Source organism: Vicugna pacos, chromosome 16 (assembly GCF_048564905.1).
Source record: "Vicugna pacos chromosome 16, VicPac4, whole genome shotgun sequence".
NCBI lineage: Eukaryota > Metazoa > Chordata > Mammalia > Artiodactyla > Camelidae > Vicugna > Vicugna pacos.
In genome coordinates, this window is record NC_133002.1 from 59,865,518 (window position 1) to 59,879,725 (window position 14,208).

The 14,208-nt window shown below is 51.4% G+C and overlaps 1 protein-coding gene and 1 pseudogene across 3 annotated transcripts in view; both read left to right on the forward strand.

Moving 5' to 3' along the window:
- TNRC6C (trinucleotide repeat containing adaptor 6C) overlaps positions 1 to 12,082 on the forward strand; it is a 110,640-nt gene extending 98,558 nt beyond the window's left edge. The window contains exons 18-23 of one of the 2 annotated variants that reach the window (XM_072939684.1): positions 405 to 548; positions 3,807 to 3,923; positions 5,857 to 6,051; positions 6,687 to 6,757; positions 7,239 to 7,378; positions 11,420 to 12,082. In XM_072939684.1, the coding sequence (XP_072795785.1) occupies positions 405 to 548; positions 3,807 to 3,923; positions 5,857 to 6,051; positions 6,687 to 6,757; positions 7,239 to 7,378; positions 11,420 to 11,780 (1,028 nt within the window). In that variant the 3' untranslated portion in view covers positions 11,781 to 12,082. The remainder of the gene's footprint in view (positions 1 to 404; positions 549 to 3,806; positions 3,924 to 5,856; positions 6,052 to 6,686; positions 6,758 to 7,238; positions 7,379 to 11,419) is intronic. The other variant, XM_072939685.1, reaches the window with a different exon arrangement.
- A 345-nt stretch (positions 12,083 to 12,427) lies between these two features.
- On the forward strand, positions 12,428 to 13,640 carry LOC107033105 (uncharacterized; annotated as a pseudogene). Its single transcript, XR_001458512.3, has one exon. The product of XR_001458512.3 is annotated as an uncharacterized protein (transcript).
- The last annotated feature ends 568 nt before the right edge of the window (positions 13,641 to 14,208 follow it).

The window sequence follows — 14,208 nt, forward strand, 5'->3', positions numbered from 1 at the left end:
GGCTCGTGCTCAGGCCTGTGGGGGGCGATTAGGCCCGAGAGAAAGCCGGGCCTGAGCTCAGAATCCCAGAAGCACTGACCCCGTAGGTGACGCGTTTATCAGATCAGTGGCGGACGTGGTTGGTGCCTCGTCAGCCCGGTGGGAGGAGAACAGGGAAGGGCGCTGCATTCTGTCTGGTCGGCGGCGCCCAGGCTGCATCCCCCCGTCTGGACACTGTCTCGGAGCTCAGTGCAGCAGCCGTGATCCCTACTTTGTTCCAAAGAATTGGTGATTTACTGAAGAAAGTCTGAAGTGTACCTCTTAACCTACTTAGCAAATTGCAAACATTTTTATAAATGATCCTGAAGCAATGTGAAGGTACTCTAACACTCATGTTTTGATTTTCAATGTTTGGAATTTTCCAGAATTCCATCCTGGAGTTCCATGGAAAGGACTTCAGAACATAGATCCCGAGAATGACCCAGACGTCACTCCTGGAAGTGTCCCCACCGGGCCCACCATCAACACCACCATCCAGGATGTCAACCGCTACCTCCTCAAGAGTGGAGGTGAGGGGCCGCTGTGGCACTCGGGCCTCGGGGACGGTGGGGGCAGTGAGGCGGGGACAGTGCGAGGCACATCTGTAGGGGCCTTCACTAGCCCCCAAAGCAGTGTCAGATGTTACGCAGCCCTCACGGGAACACAGAGATTGATTCAGGCTCAGTGTTTTTGCTGGATTTATTAAAACGTCATTTTTTATGAGCATTGTGTTATAAAATAACAGTATTAATCATTGAGTTTTTTAATGAAAAGGTTTTCCACTTGAAATCTCTTTAAACTAGAAATGAATTGACTCTCTACTTGTCTATCTCAGTCTGTTTTTCCTTCACACACAATCTGGTAAAAAGACTGAAATTCTTCCCCTGGACTGTTTTACTGGCACAAACTTCTGATGCTAAGCTGTGCCCACCCCGTGTCAGACTTAGGATCTAGCAGGAGGAAGTGATGAGCTGAGCTGTGAGATTACAAAACAAATATAATTTCAGATGCAGCAGGCAGAAGGGCAGTAACTTGCCTTCCCTTGAGACCCACAGACAAAGACGTTCCCTAAGTGCTCCTGCTGGTGGAGTTTTCTCACCAGCGTCCTAGCAATGGAAAGGAATAGCCAGGTTACCAGCGACACTCCACACTAACAAAGCCGCATGGATAGTTTCCAAAACGTTCATTTAGGTTTCCTACTCCAGAGTGGCCCGTGGGGGAGAGGCATTTCCTGTTCATGCTTCTTTAAAGTGGCAGGACTCTGCGTGGGCCTGTGGTTGGGATAGGAGGTGGCATAAACTCAGACCATCCTTTCTGCGCAATGCCAGGCACTCCAGGTGGTGGTGCCACTATTCTTAGGGGCGTCGCAGCCTCCCCGCCAACGTGCACAAAGGAGTGGTTCGGTGGGGAATGGAACCTATTGGAGGCAGTGGGAACAGGGGAGGCACTAGGAACGGGGGAAGCACAAGCCAGAGGTGGACCTAGCCCCCAGGTGTGGCAACGGGGTTGTGCCAGGCCGAGAGCATGGTGTGTGTGTGGGTACGGTGGGGAGGTGCGAGGAATCTGGGCTGCTCTGCGTAGAGCAGCGCTTCCTGCCCGGAGCCCGATGGGCACCCCTGGTCCCCTGGCTCCCAGGGCTTCGCTGGCCACCTCTGCCTGTGCATGCAGGTGCTGTGACAGGACAGTGGCGGCCTGGGGGCCAGTGAGTCCTGAGGGCAGAGCTAAGCAGAGATGGACATCACGGTAGAGAGACACTAAGCCTCAGAGAGGCGCTGGCATCCAGTGGGCAGAGACAGGACCTCAGCTGTGGGGCAGCAGGGCCAGCAGCACAGCCTCAAGTGGGGTGGTGGGACCTCTGGGGGCCGGACACCCAGCACAGGGATGTTATGAGTCTTGGGCGGCTGCCCCTCTGTCCTGTGACCTGGCCACACCCGGGGAACCCTGCTCCCCCACCTTTTGGTTCGTTATCTGAGAGAGGGAGCAGAATGAATAATGTATCCTTATGTAGAATACGTTCACAAAAAGCACCACGGCCCTGGGGCTGGAAGTCAACTGCAAGGGCCAGACCCCTGCTGCCCCTCTGGGCCCATGTGCCGCTCCCAACACGTCCCTGGGACCAACCCTACTCAGGGCCAAGCCACAAAAGCCGTTGTATATTTGAATGATCAGCTTGGTCTAAAGTATAGAGGGAAAAAACTTAAGAAAATGTAGCCGAGGAGGAGGAGAATCAGAAAGCCGCTAAGCATGCGTTGGTGGTATAGTGGTGAGCATAGCTGCCTTCCAGAAAGCCGCTAAGCTCTTGATGTCGGTTTATTAATTTACATATTTTTGGTGAGATTTTCTGTTTTGTTGAGTATACTTGGTGTTGGTTTTTTATTTACATTTTTGGTTTTTATTTATTGCCATTGGTGTTAAGTTCCAACTTGATACTAAAAATTTGCTTTAGCCAAGTACTTATTTAGATGTTATAGCTTTAACCTTTATGAGGCAAATAATTATCAAAATGGTAAAATGCGACCTTGCCGCCTTCTGACACACTGATCCTAAAAAGGAAAGTTAACTATAACTTCATGGGGCAAATTCCACTATTAAACTAAAGATCTCAAAGCTAGCACACTGTTAAAATATAAGTACCTTCCTGTGTTAATTACAAAAGAAGTACCTCGTAGGGTTAAATATTAAATAGTCTGTAAACTTGGGATCTTGGGTTGATGCATTTCATTGGTAAATGAAAGCAGAGGTTTTAGGAACTAACGTTAGGTTGTCAGTAAAGCTGACACTTTTTAAAATTGAAGACCTGCAGATTACAAATAAATTTTAATGTTCCTTAGCTCTGGTGCCACATTCTAAGGAGGTCAGTTAGAACAGAGCAGCTGTAAACAGCTGTGCAGGCTGTAAACTGCACAAGTCTGGGAGGTGCCACACACCTGGTAGACCCCAAGAAGGTACCCCTGAGGTGGTTCAGTGCACCGCCCCGGGGGAGGCCCACGTCATTTGAGATAATGTCTGTGGTAATGAATGTGTGACAGCCGGACTGTTCTGTGCCCGTCCCTCCCAGCCAGCTTCCACACACGGGGCATGAAACTTTCCAAGTCAGAAGAGCTCTGAGCCACCCTGCGTGAACCCACACTGTCCCCGCTCTCTCCCCCTCCTCCTTCCCTGGCTCCCTGCTCTTCTCAGAGAACTGAGGAGGGGCGGCCCCCCACCCAGGAGCGGGGCCGGGGTGTTCAACAGGAAACGGCGGTTCTGGGGACACAACAGCTCACGCTGACAGTTACTGGCTCGTATTTGTCCTCGTTACTCCTGTGTTCAAAAGAGAAGCAAGAATGCGGGCAGTGGGCTCCCTGAGACCTTCCCAGTGAGGAACAGTGCTGTCTTCTTACGGCAAGATCTATAACAGATAGCTTGGAGTTTTGTTTTGCTTTTCAATTTTGTGGCTGTTGTTGGAGGTATGAAAAGATGGGTATCAGCCCTGTAGTTTTACTTTTATCTTCCTTGGAAGGGAGATTCAGTGTGAGCCTTTAACTCTGATGTGCTGTCGTAAACATTCTGGTGGGAACTGTCTTCTGCTTCTGGTCTTTGCCCCCCCCCCGCCCCCCGGCCCTCCCGGCGGCGTGGGCACCAGAGGCGATGGCGTGCCCATCTCACCGCGATCTTGGCCGCGTCTCACTCTCATTTTCCGCCGTTTCCGAGAACGGCCGCCTAGGAGGAGACTGGTTCCTGGTTGGTAGAACTCTCGGCCCAGGCGGAGTGGCTCAGCCGTCTTAGTGCCGCGTTTGGTCCTGCAGGGTCCTCCCCACCATCATCTCAGAACGCCACGCTGCCTTCCTCGAGTGCCTGGCCGCTCGGTGCCTCCGGCCACAGCCGCGCTCTCAGCAGCATTGCGCCCGCGCCTAGTATCGCAGGTACGCATCCGCCTCCCCGCTCGCAGGTAGCCTTTTCCTTCTTTCCCCAACGAAACTGATGGCCTGGCTTTTCCTGGTGGTCTGTCTGCCCCTCCCTGAGCTGGGGGCCCGTGGTGTGACAGAGAGTGGGCCTGAACTTGGCTGAGCCGCGGGGGGGACCTTGGGCACAGCTGCTTCCCCCGCCCCACCCCGTGGAGCAGGAGTGGTGACCTCTCCTCCATGGGCTGTGCAGAGATCTCGGGATTATGTAAACCCAGTGCAGGATGAGAGGTGGCCGCTGCCTAAACGCATCTGCTTCCCCTCTTCCCCCTGTGGCTGCAGACCAGGGGCTGCAATGGGTAGGGACGTGGAGGTGGCCGCTCCTGGGAATTTGCTGCTACTTGCATTCGCCAGGGACGAGGAGGCCACAGCAGCCCCGTGCTTAACTCCCAGCACCCAAAGCATGGCCGCTGCCGCCACCCAGATGGATGCGGGGCCTCGGTTACCCCTCACCCCTGTAGACGTTACCGGTCTTCCGAGGAAGACGTTTCTTTCAGGCTCGGGGGAGCACTGAGAATTGTCATAATGACTTCAGAGGAGTTTGAGTCTGGAAGTTGTAAGACAAGAATGTAAAGAGATGTGGACACACACACAACGTGTACAGGTTTATGAAAGACGTGGAACTTAAGCGAAGAGGGCTTACTGCTTATGCATTTCTTCAGACATGTTTCCGCATCCCAGCAGCCTCCCCACGCAGGCTCTGTTGAAACCAGTGTGAGAACGCTCTAGGGGTTCTCTTTCTTTCATACCAATACCTGGGGGAGAAAGGAGTTGTGATCCAGTTTAGCATCTTATTTTAAAAAAAAGAAAGAGCTTCTGGATTATTTCTATTCCTTTTGATGTTTATTCCCTCTAATGTCTGGAAGGGATGTACTAGGCCTCTCACATTTCCACACATGTAGCTCAAGAGATGGGCAAATAAAAGCATCTTCCCAGGCGTTTTGCTTTTCTGATTAGTGGCCCCTTTGCTCAGACTAGCGTTTGTTGTTGTGAAGTTGCGGTCGACCCGGTGGCCGGGGTAGAAGGAGCGGTGCACGCAGGGTCTGTGCTGACAGAGGAGCTCGGTGACAGTGACTTCTATGCCTCCCGTCGTCACTGCACCCGCCCGCTGAGGGGGTCGTTGCAGGCACCCCGGGGCACGGGAGGGGCAGAGGCTGGTGATCATTACTGGTTTTGTTTTTTCTCCCAAAGAGCCTTAAAACATGCTTCCTCCAACCAAGGTTCCAAGATGCCAAACCGCTCCGCCCTCAGGGCGCCTGGGCCACGCCCATTTCTGCAGGCACAGAGAGCCAGTCTCAAAGCTGTAAAGATACACTGGTGACATGAGTTCAGTTATGTCAGAGCGGGTGTTGCTTTGAAATGGGACTTAGACTCAAAGAAATAGTGTAAAGAATACATGCGTTCCACCCATTGACCGTGGTTAGTTTGTGTTTTTTGGTGGAGGGGAGATAATTAGGCTTATTTATTTATTCATAGAGGTGCTGGGGATTGAGCCCAGGACCTCACACGTGCTAAGCGTGTGCTCCACCACTGAGCTGTACCCTCCCCCACTTGGTGAATTTGTTACAGGACATGTCCCAGCAGAATATGTTGATGAGTTAGCCTGGGCACTGACCTCCAGTAATGCTGTTTTCCGGGTGGCAAACTTGTGGCTGGAACATTTAGCAAGTTGAGTATCAGAAATACTGTCAGGGTCCATACTGGACACCAGCAGACTCTGTCTCTGGGCAGAAATCCAGGAGAGCGCGCAGCGGGCCTGTGGTTCTCTGGAGGGGGCTTCACCTCGCCCCCGCGGGCCGCTGGAGCCAGGGCGCCGGGGTGAGTCCCCCGACGCTGCTGCGACACTTCTTCTCTGTCTCAGGAATGCCTGAGCTCCATCTCTCTGCCTTTCTAGGTAAACTGTCAGACATTAAATCGACGTGGTCCTCCGGCCCTGCCTCCCACACGCAAGCCTCTCTGTCTCACGAACTGTGGAAAGTGCCCAGAAACACTACTGCACCCACAAGGCCGCCTCCAGGGCTCACCAACCCCAAGCCTTCCTCCACCTGGGGAGCCAGTCCCCTCGGCTGGACCAGCTCTTACTCCTCGGGTACGCATCCTGCTCCTGCCCCGGCAGGGCGACCCCGCCTGCTCTGCTCGGCCTGTAGGGAAGGTCCTGCGTCTCCTTTTTAAGGAGGGACCCTGGACCCTGGGAGGGCCGAGGAGCGACCGAGCTCCCCTGCCCGTGCTGCAGCATCAGCGCCAGGTGCTCGCGCAGCTTTGCCCCCGCACTAGGCCTCAGCGAGGCCCCTCAGCCAGCACGACGGTGTCAGTCTCCACAGGGCTTTCTGGGCCAAAACCAAAACAGACCCCCAGTGGGAGAGCACCACCCTCCCTCCTCGGCCCTGCTGAGCTGCGGGAAGAGGCGGGGGCGGGGGCCTGGGAATTTAAGGAACTTTTCACAGCAGCCCTGCGCGTCTGCTGTGCTTTTGTTAGCCTCTAGAGGGCGGGGAGACCAGGCCTATCGGGCGACTCTCCAGTCTCTGCCCCACACCTGCCCCCAGGGGTCTGCAGGGATTGTCAGGGATTGTGCGTCTGGGTCGGTTTCCAAAGGTTGAGAAAGGCTTGGCGCTTGCGGGTCTGGCCTGTGCTGCGTCCATGCTGGTGAGACGAGAAACGGCCGGTGGGGAGAGCCGTCTGAGCAGCGCGGCCTGGCTGACCGAGTTCTTCCCTGGGCTCGTGCAGGGTCTGCCTGGAGCAGCGACACCTCAGGAAGGACGAGCAGCTGGCTGGTTCTCCGCAACCTCACGCCCCAGGTACGGGCACCCGCGGGCGGGCGGTGCGTCTCACCAGCCTCGCTCCGGCCCCAGCGAGCAGGCACGCCCAGGGGTCCTTAGCCCCCTTCCTGGGGAGTTGCTTATTTTTCACTCTTCTGAGGCTTAAAGAGTTTACCCTCATGAACGGAACTGCTCACCCGTGACTACCCACTCCAGAACGACGTGGCCTCCCCGTTCCCGGGTTAGGGGCCGCGAGGCTCTGCGCAGTGCACTCTGGCCAGAGGGGGTCAGAGCCAAGCCAGTGCGTCCTCCTGATTAGCCTCGCTCATCAGATGTAACTCTAATGTCCAAGATTTTACAATTGCGAGGTAGATGACAAGGTACAGAAGGTTAACATCCTAAAGCCGTATACTGAGCCCCTTTGAGGCGTCTTCCCGGGGCATAGCGCGCCCGGACTTCCTGAACACCTGCTTTGAAGAGCAGGGTGAAAGAAGTCCCTCCCCCTCTGCTTCCCCGTCAGATCGACGGCTCCACCCTGCGGACGCTGTGTTTGCAGCACGGGCCTCTCATCACATTCCACCTGAACCTGACGCAGGGCAACGCCGTGGTCCGGTACAGCTCCAAGGAGGAAGCCGCCAAGGCCCAGAAGTCCCTGCACATGTACGTTGCTCCCCTGCCCTCGGCCGCCCCGTGCTGCGCCCTGGCAGTGCTGCGCCCGGGTGTAGTGGGCGGGTCCTGTGGCCCTGGGGACCTCGGGCACAGACGCTGGTTATCTCATGGTCAAGAGGCTGGAAATCTGACAGAAATCCAGCATGTCTTCAGGGGTGGCTCCTCCCGAGGCCTCTCATGGGCTTGCACATGGCTGCCCCTCCCATGTCCACGTGGTCATCTCTCAGTCCAAGTATTGTATGTCCTGACTTCCTCTCCTAGTAAGGACACCCATAGCGAATTGGGTTTCTCTCTCATGACCTCATATTACCTTAATGATCTCTTTAAAGACCCTCCCTCCAAACAGAGGTACAATGAGGTCTTGGGGGCTAGGGCTTCAACATAGGAATTTAGGGAGAACACAGTTCACACCAGAATAGGTGTCTTGTGACATGTTGGTTTCCTCTCTGCTGACTTGCCGCGGCTCTGCCCTCCAGTAGGGAAGCCCCCACCACCTCCACCCCAAGAGAGGACACGTAGAGCCTGGTGACAGACGATGTGCCCCCCAGGTAACGCTGGGCACTCGGCACGTGCGTGCCCACTGCTGGCCTCTTCAGGGTCCCTGCAGCTTTTGATGAGATGTGTGAGCAGACCTATCCAACAACGTCACTTGAGATGTGGACCCTGGAAATTAGTTGTTCCTGCTTCTAGCCTAGGATATAAATTACACCCATCCTGAACGATGCTCGAGTTTAATGGTGTGTCCACACACTTCCTTAGAAAGGTGCTGTCCACACCAACACAGCATAGCAGCTAGAGTCTAAAATGAGGGGGGAAGAAAAGTTCATAAGCCAGGCTTGGGAGTAGCCGTGATAATCCGTGAGCTGCAGGACTGCTTCTGGGGGACCTGTGACATGAAGCCTTCAGCCGCACTGTTCCATTAAAAGGAAAAACCCAGGGAAAGCCAGTGAGGCAGACACAGGAAGACCTCCACTCATGTGACCCCTGCCCTGCTTGCTTGCTTGTTTGTTTTGAGTCTTTGTTCACTGAGATGTAACTGACATAGAACATGGTGTCAGTTTAAGGTGCAGGACGTGTTGGTTTGACACATTTGTAGATTGCAGTGTGGCTACCACTGTAGTGAGCTGACAGCTACATGAGGGCAGTAGTTAGTGTTTCTTTTTTTGTGGTGAGAACATTTAAGATTTCCTGTCTCAGTGACTTGGAAGTGTTGCGGAGTGTAGTTACCGAGCTGCCTTGTAGCCCCGGAGCTCACTCGTCTTCTGACTGGAGGTTTGTGCCCTTTGACTAGTCCCTCCCTGCCTCCCCACCTGCAGCCCGTGTGTGTGTGTGTGTGTGTGTGTGTGTGTGTGTGTGTGTGTGTGTGTGTGTGTGTGTGTGTGTGTGTGTGTGTGTCTCACATCTTCTTTATCCATGGATCTGTTGACGGACACTTACGTGGTTTCCCTGTTTCGGCTGTTGTAAGTGATGCTGCAGTGCACCTGGGCGCCCAGGGATCTCTTCAGTACCCTGTTCATTTCCTCTGGATGTGTACCCCGGAGTGGGCCTGCTGGATCATATGGTGGTTCTGTTTTTAAGTTTTTGAGGAGCCTCCATACTGTTTTTCCATAGTGGCTGGACAAGTTTACATCCCCACCAGCAGTGCACAAGGCGTCTCTTTTCTCCACATCCTCCCAGCACTTGTGAGTTCTTGTCCTCTTGATGATGGCCAAGGTGTGAGGGGTGCCTCACTGCGGTTGTGACTGGCATGTCCCTGATGGTTAGCGACGCTGAGCATCTTTTCCTGTGTCTGTTGGTCGTTTCTGTCTTCTTTGAGGAAATATCTGTTTAGTTCTTTTGCCCATTTTGTATTTGGATTGTTTGGGGGTTTTTTGGTTGTTATCAAGTTATTTGAGGTTCTCTATATATTTTGGATGCTAACTCTGTGAGATAGCTGGTTTGCAAACGCTTTTCCCATTTTATAGGTTGTCTTTCCGCCTAGTTGATGGTTCCCTTGATGTGCGGAAGCTTTCTAGTTGGATGAGGTCCCTCGTTGAGTTTTGCTTTAGTTGCTTGTGCTTTTGGTGTTATGTCCAAAATTTCATGGCTGAAACCAATATCAAGGAGCTTTCCCCCTGTGTTTTCTTCTAGGAGTTGTATGGTTGCAGGTCTTATTTTTAAGTCTTTAATCCAGCTCAAGTTAATTCTTGTGAGTGGTGTAAGAGAGGGCTGCAGTTTCTTTTTTCTGCTTGTGCCTGCCCAGTTTTCCCTGCATCATCTGTCGAAGAGACTGTCCGTTCCCCGTGGAGTGTTCTTGGTGACCATATCGAATGTCAGTTGGCTTGTGTGTGGGGGTCTGTGTCTGGGCTCCCTGCTCTGGCCCACTGGTATGTGCGTCTGTCTTCATGCAGCGCCTGCTCTCCTGGTAACTGTGTGCGGCGTGAAACCAGGAAGCCTGATGCCTCCGGCTTGGTTCTCTCAGGTTTGCTTTGGCTGCCTGGGGTCTTTTGTGGTTCCACACACGTTTTAGGATTGTTTTTACTATTTCTATGAAGAATGCCATTGGAATATGATAAGGATTGCACTGAATCCATGGGTGGCTTTAGGTTGTATGGACATTATAATGAGATTTTTTTTAACTTTTTTTTGGGGGGGTGTAATTAGGTTCATTTATTTTTAGAGGAGGTACTGGAGATTGAACCCAGGACCTCGTGCATGCTAAGCATGCTCTCTGCCACCGAGCTATATCCTCCCCCTCATTTTAACGATAGTTTTAACTCTTCTAACCCATAAATACAGGTTAGCTTTCCATCTGCGTCGTCTTCAAATTCTTTCATCAAACTCTCACAGGTTCCCTTGTAGAGATCGTTCACCTCCTTGGTTAGATTTATTCCTAAGTACTTTATTGTTCTTGATGCTATTGTGAATGGGACTCTTTTTCTTTATCTCTTTTTCAGATATTTCATTCTTAGTGTGTAGAAGCACGGCTGCAGTTTTACTGAATTCTTTGATTGGTTTCAGCAGTGCTTTGGCAGAGTCTTCAGGATTCCCTCTGCATGAGGTCACGTCACGTGCAGATAAAGAGCATTCTGCTTCTCCCCTTCCAGCTTGGGCACCTTCCATTTCTTTGTCTCGCCTGCTTGCTCTGGCTAAGACTTCCAGTCCTGTGTTGAACGGCTGGGGGTGGCACCTGGTCTTGTTCCTGACGTCAGAGGACAAGCTCTCAGCCTCAGCCCTGAGCGCGGTGCTAGGGGCCTGCGTGTGCGCGGCTCTTCCTGCGCTGAGGCCTGTCCTGCCAATTCCCTGCTCGTCGAGGAGTCTTCGTCATGAAGGGATGTTGTGTTTTGTCAGCTGTATTTCTGCATCTACTAAGATGATCACGTGATTGATTCTGCCTTTGATTCTTTTAATGTGGTGAATCCCGTTTATTGATTTGCAAATGTCGAGCCACCGCTGCCAGAATCCCAGAGATGAATCCCACGCAATCGTGGTGTATGATCCTTTTCATGAGCTGTTGATTCAGTTTGCTAATATTTTGGTGAGAATTTTTGCATCTGTAGTCATCTATATTGGTCTGGTTTTCTTGCAGTGTCATCTGGCTTTGACATCAGGATAACACTGGTCTTGTAAAATGAGCTGGGGAGTGTACCCTCCTCTTTAAGTTTTTGGAAAAGTTTGAGAAGAATTGATCTTTACCCTCCTTTAAATGTTTGGTAGAATTGACCAGTGAAACCGTCTGGTCCTTGGGAGTAGTCAGCTGATTACGGATCAGTCTCCTTGCCCGTTATTGGTCCTTCCAGATTTTCTGCTTCTTCACGAGTCAGTCTTGGTAAATCGTGTTTCTAGGACTTGGACCATTTCCTGCAGGTGCCCAGTTGGTCGGCGCCTCCTCTGTGTTTCTGTGGCATCAGTTGTAATGTCTCCTCTTTCCATTTCTGATTTTACTTATTTGTATCTTCTTGTTTTCTGAGTTAGTCTAGCTAAAGGTTTGTCGATTTTGTTCATCTTTTCAAAAACCCAGCTCTCACTTTCGTTGCTGCCCTGCCCCTGCAGGTGTGTCCTGGGAAACACTACCATCTTGGCCGAGTTTGCTGGCGAGGAAGAAGTGAACCGCTTCCTGGCCCAGGGCCAGGCGCTGCCGCCCACCTCCAGCTGGCAGTCCAGCAGCGGGGCCGGCCAGCCGCGGCTGGGTGCCTCGGGCAGCTCCCACGGCCTAGTGCGGAGCGACGCCGGCCACTGGAACCCCCCGTGCCTGGCCGGCAAGGGGAGCGGCGACCTGCTGTGGGGCGGGGTCCCCCAGTACTCAAGCAGCCTGTGGGGCCCCCCCAGCAGCGACGACGGCAGAGTCATCGGAAGCCCCACCCCTCTGAACACGCTGCTCCCCGGCGACCTGCTCAGCGGGGAGTCCCTCTAGCCCCAGGACCCCGGGCACCCCCACCGTCAGCATCGGGGGGGGGGGCTGACCCCTTCCAGTCCGGCGTCGCTGAGGACCCGCCGGCCCCGAGCAGCCCGGCAGCCCTTCCGAGTACCTCTGTCCAGCACTGCAGACGAACCGTGGCCGCAGCCCTTGCGAACTGTTCCCGAGACAGTGCGGGCTGCGCGGGGTCAGTGTCGCGTGGAGTGGCAGGATGCTTCACAGCTTTTTATTTTGTGTCGTCCTGTGTTTGTACGGTGTGTTGTCGTTTGATTTTTTAAGTATAAAAGCTGCTTAGAATAGTTCTATCATGAAGGGCACTTTTCAGATTGTGGGCTGGAAAGGGTTATTTTATCAAGGGGGGAGGGCGGGAGGGAGACGAGAAAGCCTATTTAAAACGAGCCTGTGACGATTATGCACATTACCAGAGGCGGACCCGTAATCAGGGGGAGCTGGCGCCCACCCCCGGGCGCGGTCCTGGCGGCCGGCCGGACCAGGAGCCGAGCGGAAGGAGCGGGCTGCGATCTGTCCTCCGTTCCCACGGAGCCGCCTATGCACATTTCCCTTGTTTCATTACTTTTTCATGTCATTTTTTTTAATCCCAAAAAATATTTTTTAAAAGTTAAAAAAAAAGAGACATATCAAACATGCAAATACTTGAATCCAGCAGGCCAATAATGAAATGTGAACACTTTCTAAGTCTAATTCTACACTTCCAGGTTGACATCAGTACGCAGAAACAGGCTCTAGGAAAAATTTCTAAGTTCACAGCCTATGTGTGTGTGTGTGTGTGTGCGCGCGCGCGTGTGTGTGTTGAAACAGAATGTGTGTGTGCATGTGCGTGTACGTGCGCACTTTCTGTGTTCATGTGTTACGTGCGTGAAGGATTTAACTGTGGGTTTTCCCTTTTTTCAGTATGTGCGCTTTTTTTTTTTTGGCGCATTGGTCAAACGTTTGTTATTATTAATTAGCTTCTAACTTTGCACTGAGTGTCCCTGCCCTTCCTTTAGCTAATCCTATACATTAAAGAAAATCCATAGGACAGGGCCGGTGACAATTCATGTGTAAATGTTTACTCAAGGACTCTGTTATTGCGTTTAAAAATTACAGTGTATATCTCTGGAGAAATAATATGTATACCTACCTTTAGCAGCTTTTTATTGTGGACTCATGCAAGAAAATTATTACCAGAGTATTGCACCATTTTTCCATTTGGAATATAAAGTTAAAGAGAAAAACTCTTGCTGAACTGTGGCCATAGATACTTGCTTGTAGAGGATGGATGGTTCCGCGGGAGGAGCGGAGACAAGCACTTGGACGTGGGTTGTGACTGCTTCGGAGGGGCCCGGGGTTAGGGCTCCCACCTGTTTACAGACCTTTTTTTTCTCCTTCAGACTTTAAAAAAATTTTAAAAAGGAATTAAAAAAAAAAAAAGACTTCCGTCGTAAAGAAAACTATTTTCAGAATGCAGACCCGCTACTTCAGAGCTCTGGGATTGAACAGTGTTGTTTCCCCTCGGCCATCGTCATGGACTCTGTCGACTGTCCCTTCTTCGAGGTGACGAGTTGTGGTCACTGTCTTGCACACGCGGGTGCGCTCTCAGGAAAGCCAGGGTTCCCGAGGGGCGGCTCCACACCATTTCATGTATTTTGTAACCCAACTCCTAGCACTGAAGATGTTATTAAAAAACAAACAAAAATAGAAAGAAAAAAAAAGAAAATAGAAAAAAAAACACAAAGAAGAAAGATACCTAATCTCTAACGTGTAGCAGTTACGTATGTACCAAATAATGGACTCAAAGGAGATAGATGTTCGAAGAGTGCTTTATATATTAAAAATCGCTTTATGTTTTAAAAATGATCAATGTTTTGATTGTTTTGCAAGAAAGAAAGACAATGAAGTAACATACACTCAAGTATGTTTAAAAAAAATATATGAACATTGTGCTCCCTGCCTGCCTGATCAGGAAACTTGTGCATTACATTTTTTTTAATTAGCTTTTTAATGGTTTTATCAAAACAAAACAAAACAAAAAAACATAAAAAACAAAAAAAAAAAACAAAAAGAAAAAGAAAGTTCCTGCAAAATTGCAGATCAACAAAAGCTGGTTTTATAGAGGATCATGAACTATGCACAAACTGGTTCAAGACTTTTTTCTCAAGTTCAGTAGTGTATTTCGCTAAGAAGACCTTCCTCAGAGTAACTGCATCTCATTGCCATTACACACGCCCTGTGTGCTGGATGCACACGCCCCCGTGCACCCACATCAGACACATGCGCGTGGCCCAGACGTACAGCTTCCCTGCTGCGTTAGCATCGAGTCGTAGAGACCTCCTGACATTTTTTAATTGGGGATGGAAGTAAAGAGTCTGTTTGTTTTTGTTTTTTGTTGGGGTTTTTTTTTTTTGACCTTTTATTTTGAATTAAA